General features: G+C 39.6%; 2 protein-coding genes and 1 long non-coding RNA gene across 3 annotated transcripts in view; 1 reads left to right on the top strand and 2 right to left on the bottom strand.

Annotated features, from left to right (window-relative positions):
- Window positions 1-44: 44 nt before the first annotated feature.
- Window positions 45-1,016, top strand: LOC103132591 (uncharacterized). Its single transcript, XR_475582.2, has 3 exons — window positions 45-607; window positions 678-876; window positions 969-1,016. It is a non-coding gene; the product is annotated as an uncharacterized LOC103132591 (long non-coding RNA).
- A 57-nt stretch (window positions 1,017-1,073) lies between these two features.
- Window positions 1,074-8,938, bottom strand: man2c1 (mannosidase, alpha, class 2C, member 1). Its single transcript, XM_007544406.2, has 26 exons — window positions 8,724-8,938; window positions 7,652-7,777; window positions 7,428-7,551; window positions 7,275-7,345; window positions 7,013-7,190; window positions 6,739-6,928; window positions 6,309-6,415; window positions 6,113-6,223; window positions 5,814-5,906; window positions 5,583-5,699; window positions 5,404-5,499; window positions 5,173-5,318; window positions 4,739-4,862; window positions 4,152-4,273; window positions 3,980-4,065; window positions 3,755-3,901; window positions 3,603-3,682; window positions 3,437-3,531; window positions 3,258-3,362; window positions 2,999-3,155; window positions 2,771-2,914; window positions 2,583-2,692; window positions 2,416-2,495; window positions 2,200-2,342; window positions 1,393-1,496; window positions 1,074-1,308 (listed from the first exon to the last, which is right to left on the bottom strand). The coding sequence occupies exons 1-26, from the start codon at window positions 8,822-8,824 to the stop codon at window positions 1,197-1,199; spliced, it is 3,069 nt and encodes a 1,022-aa protein (XP_007544468.1). The 5' UTR covers window positions 8,825-8,938; the 3' UTR covers window positions 1,074-1,196.
- Window positions 8,939-10,206: 1,268 nt separating this feature from the next.
- Window positions 10,207-12,892, bottom strand: part of ca12 (carbonic anhydrase XII) — a gene marked incomplete at its 5' end in the record, with an annotated part of 11,769 nt that continues 9,083 nt past the window's right edge. Inside the window, one exon of the mRNA XM_016667466.1 lies at window positions 10,207-10,406. Coding sequence (XP_016522952.1) covers window positions 10,334-10,406 — 73 coding nt within the window. The remainder of the gene's footprint in view (window positions 10,407-12,892) is intronic.

The following is a 12,892-nucleotide window of genomic DNA, read 5'->3' as shown; positions in this document are numbered from 1 at the left end:
GTCTGCCTCTAATTAAGAAGTTCCTGAACTCAAGGAATGTGGAGGCGTAGCTGTTGTCGGTGTGTTTTGTTCAGGAAAGGCGAATTAACTAAAGCTTTAACAACAAACAGGATCTCAGTCTGATTGAAATATGGGATGAAGTGTAAGAAAAACAAACAAAAGAGGTGGATAACGAGGCTCCATCCTGCAAAGCTTTTATCTGCAGCACAAGAGGATTGCAACTGGAGGAAATCCCTTTACATTAGAGAAAAACAAAGCTTAATAAGAAAACCAGTCTCAAATTTTTACTACAAGGGACAATCTGCAGTCACTTTAAGTATTGTTTTTTGTGCTCTATTTTACAATGGCAGAATGTGCAGTTATGAAAATGAACTACTTAAGGGCATTATTTCTGATATATATTTGTTGCAAAGTTGCTGGATATTATGAGTGTGGTAGAAATTACAGAATAATGATTCTGTAATTTCTACCAAAGTGGCTGAGTGAGTGCAACAACTGAATCATACATAACTCGATTTTTTTTCCCCTCGCTGAAGATTCCAAATCACCCAAGACAAAAAAGAGGGCAAAGAAAGATGATGACCATGATTATACAGAGAAGAAAAAGGTAAAAGTCTCTAACTGCTCAAAGCCTTAGTCTGTGTGAACTGTTAGTAACACTAGTTTCCTTTATTCAGGTGGCCAAAAACATGAAAGAGAGCACCACAAAGAAAAGGGTGGTCAAAAAGGAAACTCCCAAAAAAGAAAAACCCACACATCCAAAGGAAGTCGTTTCAAAGAGAGGAAAAGCTGAAAAGACCCAGGAAGAAACACAGCAGAGTGAAACCAAGTCAAGTGCACGTAAAAAGAAAAATAGCAGCGTCGAAGCTGCTGCAGGTAAACACTGGGATTATGTCACATTTAAAAATGCTTTATTTTTTTTGTAAAATGTAGAGTTTGAAAATTATTTTCCATGCTTGTTATTGCAGGCAGAGAGAGACGAAGTGGGAGAGTAACCAGAAAAAACAGCAAATAAACGTGGAGTCAAATCTTTCTATAAAATAATTTTATACTTGTCTATTTTTAAAAATAAAAAATAAAAATTCATTTTGGAAAAATGCGGTTATTCATTCATTGCAAAGTGATCACACTGTTTTAGTAGAATTACACCAAATATTCCCTCTTTCAAGTCGAGTTTTGAAACATGCTGGAATAAATCAAAAGCAGAGCAGAAGTGTCACAATTTGAAAGGGTTCGAAGTTCAGAGAGATTCCCTCAGATGTGATGCGTGCTGGCCGGGTGGGGTCTCGCCGCTCCAACAAATCACAGCTGAAAGAAATGGCATTGTTCTTAGAAAATCATGCCAAAGCAGCTTAGAGGACCATAATAAAAACTGAAATTAGAAGCACTTACTGCCACGCTTCCTTAACTGGAAGGTCGCTGCGCAGAGTTGCAGTAACACTGCTGCCATGGGACTCATAGAGACGCACGACAAGGTTCCCGTTTCCATCCTCTGCCTGTTAAGGAAAACAACACTTCAGAGCAGTGGTCTGAAGTGTTACCACTTCAGACCACTGAAACTTTCCTTTTGTTTTAAAGGAAAGTTTGTTTCCTTTTAAACAAACTTACCCGGAAATTCTCAAGCTGTGAATGGGATATATATTACAGGATGGCAGGGGTTGGAGAAAAAAGATAAAATCTTTACTGTTCTTTCTACTGCTCTACAACACAGTTATTTTGTCTTCCCCTGTCTTGTCTTTACCTCAAATAGTATTAAAGTTTATTCTAGATACTACAAAAGGTAATCTATATGGCATAGTTTGAAATAAACAAATCCCTACCAATACATTGTAGCTATGGCTGTATATTTTATGTTATTGGCAGGTGAACCTCATGATGCTGTCACCACCGTGTTTAACTTTGGGGATAGTGTGATCGGGGTGACTTGCTGTGTTAGTTTTAGTAGTTGCGCCAAATTGTGTTTCGGAAAATCGGAGTAATAATTTAAAAACAATTTGAAAATTATATTTTCTTTTCTTTCCACTTTGTTTTGAAAATTATGCACTACTTTGTGTAGCTCTGTCACATAAAATTCCAATAAGGTACATCAAGGTTTGTAACATGTTCAGAACTGGAAAGGTTCATGAGACGTGAACATTTTCACAAGATACCGTTTCATGAATCACTTTCTGGTTTGGAGCTTGGCTTATAATGTGATACCCGTTTAATGGTCTCCAGGACGACTGCTGACGGACAGAGGGAGAAGGCACTCCAGGGTGCAGAGTCGGGGCGGCACTGGATTGGCCTCAGAGGGTAGTTGAGGCTGTAAGCACACTGAATGACTGAAGCATCCTGGAAGGATCCTGTAGAAGACACACACGTTCAACGAGTCTGTCTGGTTTGTAACAGCTTACATCAGAAACAAACCAGATCTACCTAAGTGGGGCATGATGGCATATGTGAACTGGTGATCCCCCATGTCGGCAGTAGCGTCTGGCGCCTTTGGGGCTCTCAGTCTAAAAAAAAAATAGCAGTTACAACAATTAAACACTAAATTTGGCTCAACCGGCATTATGATGTAAAAGAAAAACATGAAACCTCACAGGGAAAGAGTCATTGTGTTCTTGTGGATGGAATAACCATATTTGGAGTCATTCAGAAGAGTCACTCCAAAGTTGTGCTCTGACAGATCAGCCCACTTGTGACCCCAAACCTTGGCAAGAAAACACATTAAAAACCATGATGTGGTCATGACTAACAGGAAATAATGAATTATATTTTACTGCCACACCTCAAACCTAGCCCAGTCCCACGACGTGTTCCAGTGGGTGGGTCTCTGCAGATGACCAAACTGAATCTCGTATGTCGCATTGGGGCTTCGTACTCGCACGGGAAACTCAACTTTGAGAAACTTGTGCGACTCTGCCCACTGCACCTGGAATTGCACAGATGTATTCTTCAGTTGGACAAATTAAGGGATCTTGGAGAGAAATAAACGCTGCGTCAGAAATCAGGGTGCCTTTGTGTTGAACTTGACGTAGGGACACATGGCATCCATGATGATCTCCTGCGTGACGGTGCTTTTATCGCTGATTCTAAGGGTGAAGCTGACGCTGCCTCTGACCCCTCCTGGTAACGCTACCTGGACAGGCTGCACCACTTCCATTATTGGCTTCCTAAAGAGTTTTTATTTTTTTTATTTTTCTAGATTTCACAATATTTCAAAACACATTCCTCCTAACTCTGTGATGTTTGTAACAAGGTGACAGTGATGAGACCTTGTCTGAAGATGGTAGTCCATCACATCCCATGCGTCCCAGTACAGGGGGACGTCGTCGAATATGACGAACTGGTTTCCAGAAGAGCCATCAGAAATGGCTTCTCTGAAAGCGTCAGCGGTCGTTATTAGATGTGCCAATAGATGACATACAAGAGTAAAGTTATGGTCTAAGTTTACCTGTTAGCACTGATTAGACACAGAGATCCCAGTGTGCCATCTTTTCTGATGACTACTTGTAAAATCCCATTCTCCATAAGAACACTGCCATCCGCCTGAAAACATGCACAGGACTCGGTTAGAAATAAAAAAATGTGAACAGTGCTAATGTCTTTGTAGCGAATACCTGAGGAGTGACAGAGACTGGAGTCGCAGGCTGCGTTTCTTTGACAGGAGCCATGCCGACGCTGGGAGCTCTCACCAAGGCTGCAGGACCACAGAGCAGCAGGTTTTTACTTTAAACCTGAAGAACCTAAATATTCTGAATATAAAGCTTACCTAGTTTGGAAATGTCTGGTCCATCTGCAATCTGAACGACTTCACATCGCTCCCAAGGCAGAGAGTTGAACACACCAGGAGAGCTGCCCTTTGGCTCCAAGGCTTCCAAAGCCTCCCGCAGAAGGACCCCACCGTCGTTTCTGATATCTTCAATAGGATGGAGAAATATTGTACCCAAGATATGTCTGACATATAAACAAAAAACCCCTATCTTAAACATTGTACCTTTATAATAATCAAGAGCATCTTCCACAACCATCCCTATGCAGCTGCCAGGAATCACATCGTGGAACTGGTTTAGAAGAAGCAGCCTGTCAGAGAGAGAAAAAAACCCCGCAAAAATTTAAATAATTGTGTTTTGAAATACTTCTGATTGAATCTGAAGTTATATTTAAACCTCCAGAGGCGCTGCAGTTTTTCTGCAGGATACAGAAACGTATCGCTTCGGCAGAGGGCCAAGCTGCTGGCCGCCTCGATATCATGGAGCAAAGTCTCACACTGGCGGTTCTCACGTTTAATCTGCGGGGGGGGAAAAAAACAACAACCTTAATACAGTGATGCAAGAAACCATGTCTGGAAACTCAAAAGTGTCTTTTTGTGATGCATCAATGTGCCAAAGCTACATTTATGCTATTTTAAATTTGATTTAAAAAGAAAAAATTCAAGATGTTCAACAACATTTCGATTTCAGAATCCTATACTTTTCCAAACTCAAATTCTGAGATTTAAGCCAGAAATCTTGAACCTCACTGAGCTTTATCAATATCCTCCACAATTTGTGAAACAGAACAAGAGAAAACAATTTTGTGAGTAGAAAATTATAACCTCAATTGAGAATGTGTGGCAAGAAGTAAAAACTGCACAAATATAGTCTCAACTTGTGTTACTCAACATGTGTTTTTTTTTCCTTATTATAATCTTTTATTGTAACTAAAACAAACAACTCAGCCTTGACTGTGGATGCAGCCTCTGTTCTGACTCTACCTGTGCCTCAGTGGTGTAGGTGCCATTATGCAGCTCCAGGAAGAGCTCTCCGGTCCAAGTGCACAGTAGCCCTGAATCAGCCTGCAGCTGCGAGAAAAGCTTCGAAGGGCTGGACATCTGGACCCTGAGAAAAGCCCATAACAGGGCACGGAAGTGAGTATATAGTTTCAACGTTAAATATCATTTCTTTTGATTAACCATGACAACATTTATTGACACTGGAAAAACTAAAGTACTGCACAATGACAGCAGATCTGCTTCATTTTCCTGTAAACTTAACCATGTCTGAACCACCCTTGTAAAACACATAGGAAAGTGACATAATATTGCATAATAATTCTAAAATAAAAACATGGGTGGGAAGTGTTTCCTGCTCAGACGGGACTCGGTTGTTGTTACTGACTGATGATTTAAAGTGAAAGACGGGAACTTACTTCGGAAGTCCATCTGTGTCCCTGACCAGGCCCAGCCTATCGAGCATCAGCTGCGTAGGGCCACCGCCGCCGTCGCCAAAGCCAAACAATGCTGCACTGTGATTGGTTCGCCCTTTGTCTTTGTTATTCTTCACAGTTTTCACCAGCTTTGGGCGGAATAAAGCACATAGGAAAGTGAGACATATTTCCTCATCATTTATCGTACCTGTAAGCACCAAACTGCAGACTCACATCTTCAATCTTCCCCTTCATTTCATAGGAATTCCCTGGTGGGAAGTGGGTTAAAACTTTGGAGCCATCCAGACCCTCCCAGAAAAATGTGTTGTGCTTAGAAAAGTAGATATAAAAAAATAGTTACTTTAAAAAAAAAAATAATGTTTTCACAGGAAACGCATACAAAAAATACTCACAGGAAAGGTGTTAACCAGATTCCAGCTCAGCTTCTGTGTCAGAAAGTTGGAAATGCCACATCCCTGCATGATTTGTGGAAGCTGGGCAGAGTAGCCAAATGTATCTGGAAGCCAAAACTTTAGAACAATTATCAGACATTATAATGTTACAATAATAACAATAAAAACAGGCATTAGTAAAAAAAAAAAAAGTTAATGTAAAGTTTTGTTGGTATTTATAAAGACTTCTACCTCTTTGCAATATATGCCAAACTCTTGATTAAAGAAGCGCTGGCCCTCCAGGAACTGTCGAACCATCGACTCACCTGAGGGCAGATTGCCATCCTTTAAGACAGATAAATAGTTGTTACTATGGCTTCGTTTAAAAAGGTTATACATAATATATGGTATGTAAATGGGATAACTATTCAAGCCTGAACGCAGCTGAGAAGGACAAATACTATTATTATTTTACGTTCATGTAAGGGTAAAGCTGAAGCAGGAATAATAGAAGTCTTTTCTGCTATTATCTATTTATCAAATAGGTTTACCATTTCCACCCATGTTCCTCCCACTGGAATAAATTGGCCTTTGTTCACGTAATCTTGAATCTTGGAGAAAAGTCCCGGATACCAGCTCTTTACCCACTCAAACTGCTGTGCCTGTGGCAAACAAAAGGGGCGAAAATGGGATATGATTAGATATCTGGAAAATTTCTCTAAAAATCCACTTTTAGTGTGCAACAACCTGAGAGCAAGTGAAGACAAACTCCGGGTTCTTCTCCATTAAACTGACGACCGTCACCCAGCTTCGGCCACATTTGCGAATCGTCTCCTCGTACGGCCAAAGCCAGGCTGTGGACGAAGCAGCAGAAATGTTGAATGTACTTGCTGAAAATATACGTTTTCTGTTGTGGCACAAGTGTCAAAACGCTTTTTTTCCCTAGACAACACAGAAGTTTGGAAACAACAATGTTTCACGATTCAAGGACCAACAGTTTAATAGCACCACATTAAGTAAAACACTGAAGACAGTGTAATTCTTGGTAACGGTATTTTGTCAAACTGGTTGTTTAAAGCTACCAGTGATTGTATTCTGTTTTGACGACCAGTTTAAAAAACATCTCTACTTCTTTTTATGAATGATAGTTGAGATTTAACTGAGTAAAAAAAAAGACCTGAATCGATGTGGCAGTGACCCATTGCATGGACAGTATGCTGGCTGTCTCCATTCCGCTGGTTAAAGAAATTGTGGGCCAGGCTGTGAGCTTTGGAAAAGGAGCTGGGATCAAACGGGTCACAAAGGTTCACCATCTCATTGGCAGTGAAGAGTGCCTGGTAGCCCCGTTGCTCCCCCTCTCCGAGCTCCTGTTCAAAACGTGCAGAAAGTCAGGTTCCCCCCTCGTAATGTCTTACTCCTGTATTGTCGCGCTCTGGTTTAAGTAATTGTACCTTAACAATGTCAACAAGCATCTCAAACTCAGTCAGCAGCTTCTGCACATCTCTGTTGAAAATGACCAATTCTGCTTTCTGTACAGAAAACATCCTTTTCGGGTCTGGAGCTGCGATCATGAATCCTTGACCAGCGCCAAAAAGCCCATTACAGGCCACTTCCACATATAGGGTGACGCTTTATAGAAAGATGGGAACATGAAAAAAAGATTTTAAAAATTTCAGAAATAGTATTTAAATCAGGTTTCAGTCCTGCACTGACCTCTGAGGCTCTTCGTCTTTCAGACAGTCACATAAGATATAACTTGTCTTTTCACCCTCTTTAGTTAATCCCTGTAAGAAAATACATATATTTCACAGATTACATCTGGTTCAGGTGCATTTTTAAGTTTAATAAAAGTTGCTGCAACACTACCTGAACTGGTTGTCCATTTCTCCAAACCATTCCCTCCCCGTCACTTTCCCAGAGGAGATGGACCTCTTTTCCTCTCCATGACTTGGGGATCGTCAGCGACACTTTAAACCAGCAAGTCCACCATCTTGAACAACAATCAGGATTGGGTTAGTTCCTGGATTTTGAATGTGTAAAAGATTAGGAGCTAATAAAAACAAAAGGAGATCAGACAATGCATCACTTACGTCGGTCCAAAGGTATCACCAATTTTATAAGGCGCAAAGTTTTGTTTGGAAGCTTCAGCAAATGGGATTCTGGTCTGAGACAGGAAGAAGCTGATGGTTTCCAGTGGATAAGACTCTCCATAAAGACTGCAAAGATGAATAATTTATGAAGCAAAAGCAAGATTATTTTTGACAGAGCTACAGCGGCACGCATGAGTATTCATTCAAATTTTCAGTATTTACTATTTGTGGTGTGAAAAGCATAAACTTTCATGTATTTAGTTTGTGCAATAAAGTGGTTCAAATTACCTTAATTATAGGAGATTGGTGATTGGCCAGGACTTGCATGATAAACCAACATTATCCACCAATCTTATCTACCTCTGCAAAGGCCTAAAAATCAACCATTGTGCCCTTTCACTGTGCTGTTAAAGAGGGCAGACTGACACAGGTCATGTCTGCAAGTACTTGGGTAATAATAATCACTCCACTTTTGCCAATTTAAGTGACGTTGTACCTATATTTAATTACTTTTGAGACTAAAAAAATTGTAGTTGTAAAAATTGGAATCAGCAGATCAGTATTTTTAGGTGATTGGCCAGAAAACTGCAGTTGGTGCACTGCTACTGTAAAGATATCTGTCGTGCACTTTGCAAATCTGGCAAGACAAAAATCCTTGCTGAGATAAAACCACAAGAACTCACATTTTCCAATGTGCTTCAAGGGAATAGTGCTGGTGGTGCTCTGATCACATGACCAGATTTAGAAAATAAAAACAGGTGTCTGTCTAGAGCCGTAGATACGTAAAACTAATAAAGTCGTAGCACAAGGAACGTGCAGTTGCAGCTTAAACGAATGGTGGTCCTAGAAAGTGGTGTAGACTCAAATGGTCAAGACATTTAGTCACGTGACACTTTTTTGGTAAATAAAAGGCTTGCTTCATCGTTATGCGCGTCTTAGGACGTCAAAAGTTTGAGGGGGATGAATACTTTTGCAAGTCACTGTACATAAACAAACTCAAATAAAGTGTTTGGTCTCCTTTGTGATTATGCATTGACATTTGGTCAGTGTAGCTCAATGAACAAAGCCTTACCGTCCTCTCAGATTGCAGTCTGTAAAGTAAATATCAGATATAAACTTCTCCGCTCTCTCCAGGAGAGTGCGTCTGTTCTTCAGCACAGGCAGATGATACATCGCGAATGAAAGGTAAAAAAAACACACACAAAGGCAAACGTGTTTGGACTGTAGCAGGACGTGAACAGCTCAAAGGGTTTACGCATGCAGGACCCGGAAGTAAAGAGATTTTTATTTTCTTCTTGCATTTAGATATATTGGCCGCTAGATGTCAGTGTTGCTTGATAACAAAATGTAAAATGTGCAACGTTTTTGTCACGCATGAGTCACGTAAGTACAATTTCCTCTTTTCAGTGTGTAACGGGTGATTAAAAAAAAATGTATTCCAGTTTGAATCACCAAAAGATCAAGAGTATTACTGAAATAACTCTGTGTATTCAATGGTAACTTTAATAACGGAGTAACAACGTTGATTTGGAAAATAAATTCTCTAAAAAAATGTTTGAAAAGACGTTTAAGTTTTATTCATTTTTGTTTGATTTACACAAGTTATTTACACTTGGTGCAGACTCACAGAAAAATTCCGCTTTGGACAACAACCACATAAATTTTGCAAGTAAATACATCTTGACACATGTCATGACACATCATGAAAATACAAATATGGCAGCAGCATATTCGCTATGATATGTAGAGAAAAGCAGCAGCATGCAGAGAAAAGCGCCACTGTATAACTGCTGTATGATATTTTACCAAACATAGCAGTGCACAATACTTATCAACTTATTCCTTTATGTTACATCATCCTGTAATTTTGAGAAATATGGTTAAATTAAACTCTGGGACATCTATGCTCTTGTAAAATGAATGCAGAGGTTTAACATGTTACCAGGGCTCAGACTGTACAAGCTACAGAGAAGCTCTTTAATGAGCTAAGAAGTTAGTCTTGTGATCGGACAGGGGTTAAAAGTCAGCCCACATGAAGCCTGAAAACACAAAAGCCTTTTTTCACCCACAGCATTATTCACAGGGAAGGATCTGTGTTTGTACGGAGCTGAGCACCCTTTTATTATAAAATCCGGAGAGCAATTCTAAGTACAGGGTTGGTGGAAATGTAGTGCAGCCCTTCCCTCTCAGGCCATGTCTGCCGAATCCTATCCCCCTATTGTTTGTGCTGTGGTTAGGTTTTCCACCATGTCGGGACAGCCCTGTGGAATATGTCTTGATCTGGCTTGACCTGAGATCCTCACCAGTTCAGGTCTGGCCCCACTCCACTTGCCTGGAAGCCTCCGCGTGGCACCTTCCTTCAAAAACCAGCCCTACAATGTCACACAAACGAAGTGGGATTTGCTCGGACAGTTCTAACCCTTCCTTTAAGGGAGAAATCATGCAGTCTAAAAAATTCAGCATGGAGGCCAATCACGATCTTTCTGCCACGTCACTGCTAAGCGAAGCCTGACTGGGGCTTGAAGGAGAGGAAAGGAACTCCCCACAATCCTGAATCTCCATGAAGACTTTATTATATGAAGTTGCATGCAGGCATAAGTGTCTAAAATGAGCCAAAGGACAACTTCACTGAAACAAAATGGATGACAAAAAGAGACAACGAAGATCCTTTGATGGGAGGTCCTATACTCTCGAGCCATACTCGTCTCTGTCTCCGATGTTGTACACAACACTCTTGCTTTTATTCTGGTCAGATCTATAAAATAAAATAAAAGAGAGATAAAAAGAAGACATGTTAATCTGCATAAATAGATTAAAAGTTTAGTTCTAACTTGGGCTGTCTTCTATAGACAGGTAGGGTTCCTTCTGGTTATTGCTCTCCCATCAAGATAATGTTTTATAGAATGCCTGTAACATGTATTGAACCCTCGTGGTTGTATTTCCATTTTGTTGGTTTGTAAATTTCGATCAATGTAATTTGATTTTATTTTTGAAATAAAATATTTAAAAATATCAAGGAATATTTATGTTAGAATAAAATGATTTTTTTTAACAAACTAATCTTAATTTGGTATGGCATATCTATATAAATCAAACTGGTTGACTATCCTCAAACAGAGTGAATAGGAAAAAAAAGAGAGGCGTAAAAAGCCACCAAGAGACTTGCAACTTTGGATGAGTTAAGAGCTTTCATCACTCAGATTGATAAGACTGCATATAGCAGCAATTACCCAAAAGGTTCATCAATTTAAATTGAACTTGAGAATGGCAAAGAGAAAGCAACTGGTAAAAAAAAGTTCATAATAGTAATTCATTTGAATTCAAAAGAATGTTTGAGACTCCAAGGTCAAGGTTTTTTGCCTGATGAGACAAAAATCTCTCAATGTAGAAATATTGTGCCAAATCCTAAAGGATTATCTGACTTGGTCTGCAAGATAACTGCGTCTCAGGAGAAGATTTTATTTAAACAACTGACTATGTTTAGCAAAGATCTGCTTTCATTTCAATATCATTTTTCTGTTTTGTTTTTGCTTGTGGAAAAACTTAAATTGCTTTAATTTTAAAAACAATGAGAGGGTTGACAACAAAGGGGGCTTATGTGTTTCAGGAGCATTGTGCATGAGAGACTACTTTGACAACCCGTTTAATTCCACCGGCAACAATTGTTGCCAGACGTTTTTTGTAACTTCTGAACCTCTAAAAGAATTGTTTGGACTTTTAGCAACTAATTGAAGTTTTTAAGTCAAATAATAGAGTGTCTACTCTAAGCAATATCAATTTCATGTATCTAGTGTGAAAGGTCACATGACCAGACCTTTTTACTTCCTGCCTGTAACGGTGGAAAAAAAAAAGGGATTAAACTGGTTAATGAAAGACGCATCCAATCAATTTCAGTGTGTCTCACTTCAGGATGTGTTGTTGGCACTTTGCTTACCAAGGCAGAGCTTAAGAGGTGCACACAAGTCAGTGAGGGTTGATATGGTTGTAAAGGGAGGGCTACTCTCCATTAATTAACTGATAAGTTGCACTCTACTACAGTGTCCCAACAACAATGTGCCTATTAACTTGTCTTTCTGCAACATGTTTCACTAACTTTCCAAGTTTGACTAAATTATGGCTAATCCTAACCCTAACAATAAAAAAAAAAAAAAAACACTACGATGTGGGACTATGATTGCTTCAGGCCATTTATGTGGGTCTTCTGTAGGACAAGATGATAACAGGGGCTGAAGTCAAGGCACCCGTTGCACATCTGAGCGAGGTAGTGACAGCGAGGTAGTGACAGCGCCGTCATGTAAGATTTAATAGGCTGCATGGCTTGAAGGTGAGATGTGGCAATGACAGATGGTTTGTGCGACCAGCTGTCTGGCAGATTTAAGGTGAAAACACACTGGGACTTTTGCAGTGTAGAACTTCATTTATTTATTTATTTTTTACCACTACGACACACATTAGTGCATTAAGATAGAACAAATCAGTGGACTTCAACCAAAGTTAGTTCCTTTACCAGGTGACGCTTGAAAGTAGAACAAAACTGAGAGTGGGTCATATGCCAGTGATGTGTTGAAAACCTTGAGAAGGGAAGATGTAGATAATGGCTTCTTTTTCAAATGCTTATAAGTCAACCAAGACATTGGAGGTTTGATTGTCAATATAAGCGGCAGCTTTGAAAGGGACTTATCTTCACAACTATATGATGAAACTATTTAGCAAAGAAGGTTTGTAAAATGTTTTGAGGGACAATTCAAGGGGAGAAAACAAAACTAGTTTAATAAGATTGTTAGGCCAAGTTACTAACCAATAAAGTTACTTTAAGGCTCCATATTCAATTCCTGAAGCAGTCAGGTCTGAGGAACAGAAAATCCTGATAAAGATTCAGAAGAGCAAACCTATGCCACTTTCTGAGAAACTATCAGCACTCTGCAATTTTTTTAAAATCAAAAATTAAATTTTATCTCGTCTGCATTACTAGGTACCTATGAAATAATCACAGCACTGGAAATTATTTCATTAAGTAAGGCATAAATATTCTGGTTTCAAGTTCTTTGTTGGGTCAGGGAGGGAGTTCAAAACAGTTTTTAATATTTATGCCACCTCTTCATTACAGTTAGCTTTCATAAGTGATCCCATTATAGCACATGTGTCAAACTCAAGGCCCGCGGGCCACATGTTGCCCGCCATGTCATTTTATGTGGCCCCCCCCAGCATTTTATAGACCGATGATTGACTTAAAATAGGTTT

This window comes from Poecilia formosa, unplaced genomic scaffold, assembly GCF_000485575.1.
Source record: "Poecilia formosa unplaced genomic scaffold, Poecilia_formosa-5.1.2 Scaffold1147, whole genome shotgun sequence".
Classification (NCBI taxonomy): domain Eukaryota; kingdom Metazoa; phylum Chordata; class Actinopteri; order Cyprinodontiformes; family Poeciliidae; genus Poecilia; species Poecilia formosa.
This window is presented reverse-complemented; position numbering and strand designations above follow the sequence as displayed.

Bases quoted from the DNA above. Each gene is read 5' to 3' on its own strand.
- man2c1 (XM_007544406.2), bottom strand. From the start codon at position 8,824: ATGTATCATCTGCCTGTGCTGAAGAACAGACGCACTCTCCTGGAGAGA. The intron at 5,700-5,813 runs GTAGAAGTCTTT...ATTGTTCTAAAG, and splicing joins TTGGCATATATTGCAAAGAG to TTTTGGCTTCCAGATACATT. The intron at 4,863-5,172 runs GTAAGTTCCCGT...GGCTTTTCTCAG, and splicing joins GACACAGATGGACTTCCGAA to GGTCCAGATGTCCAGCCCTT.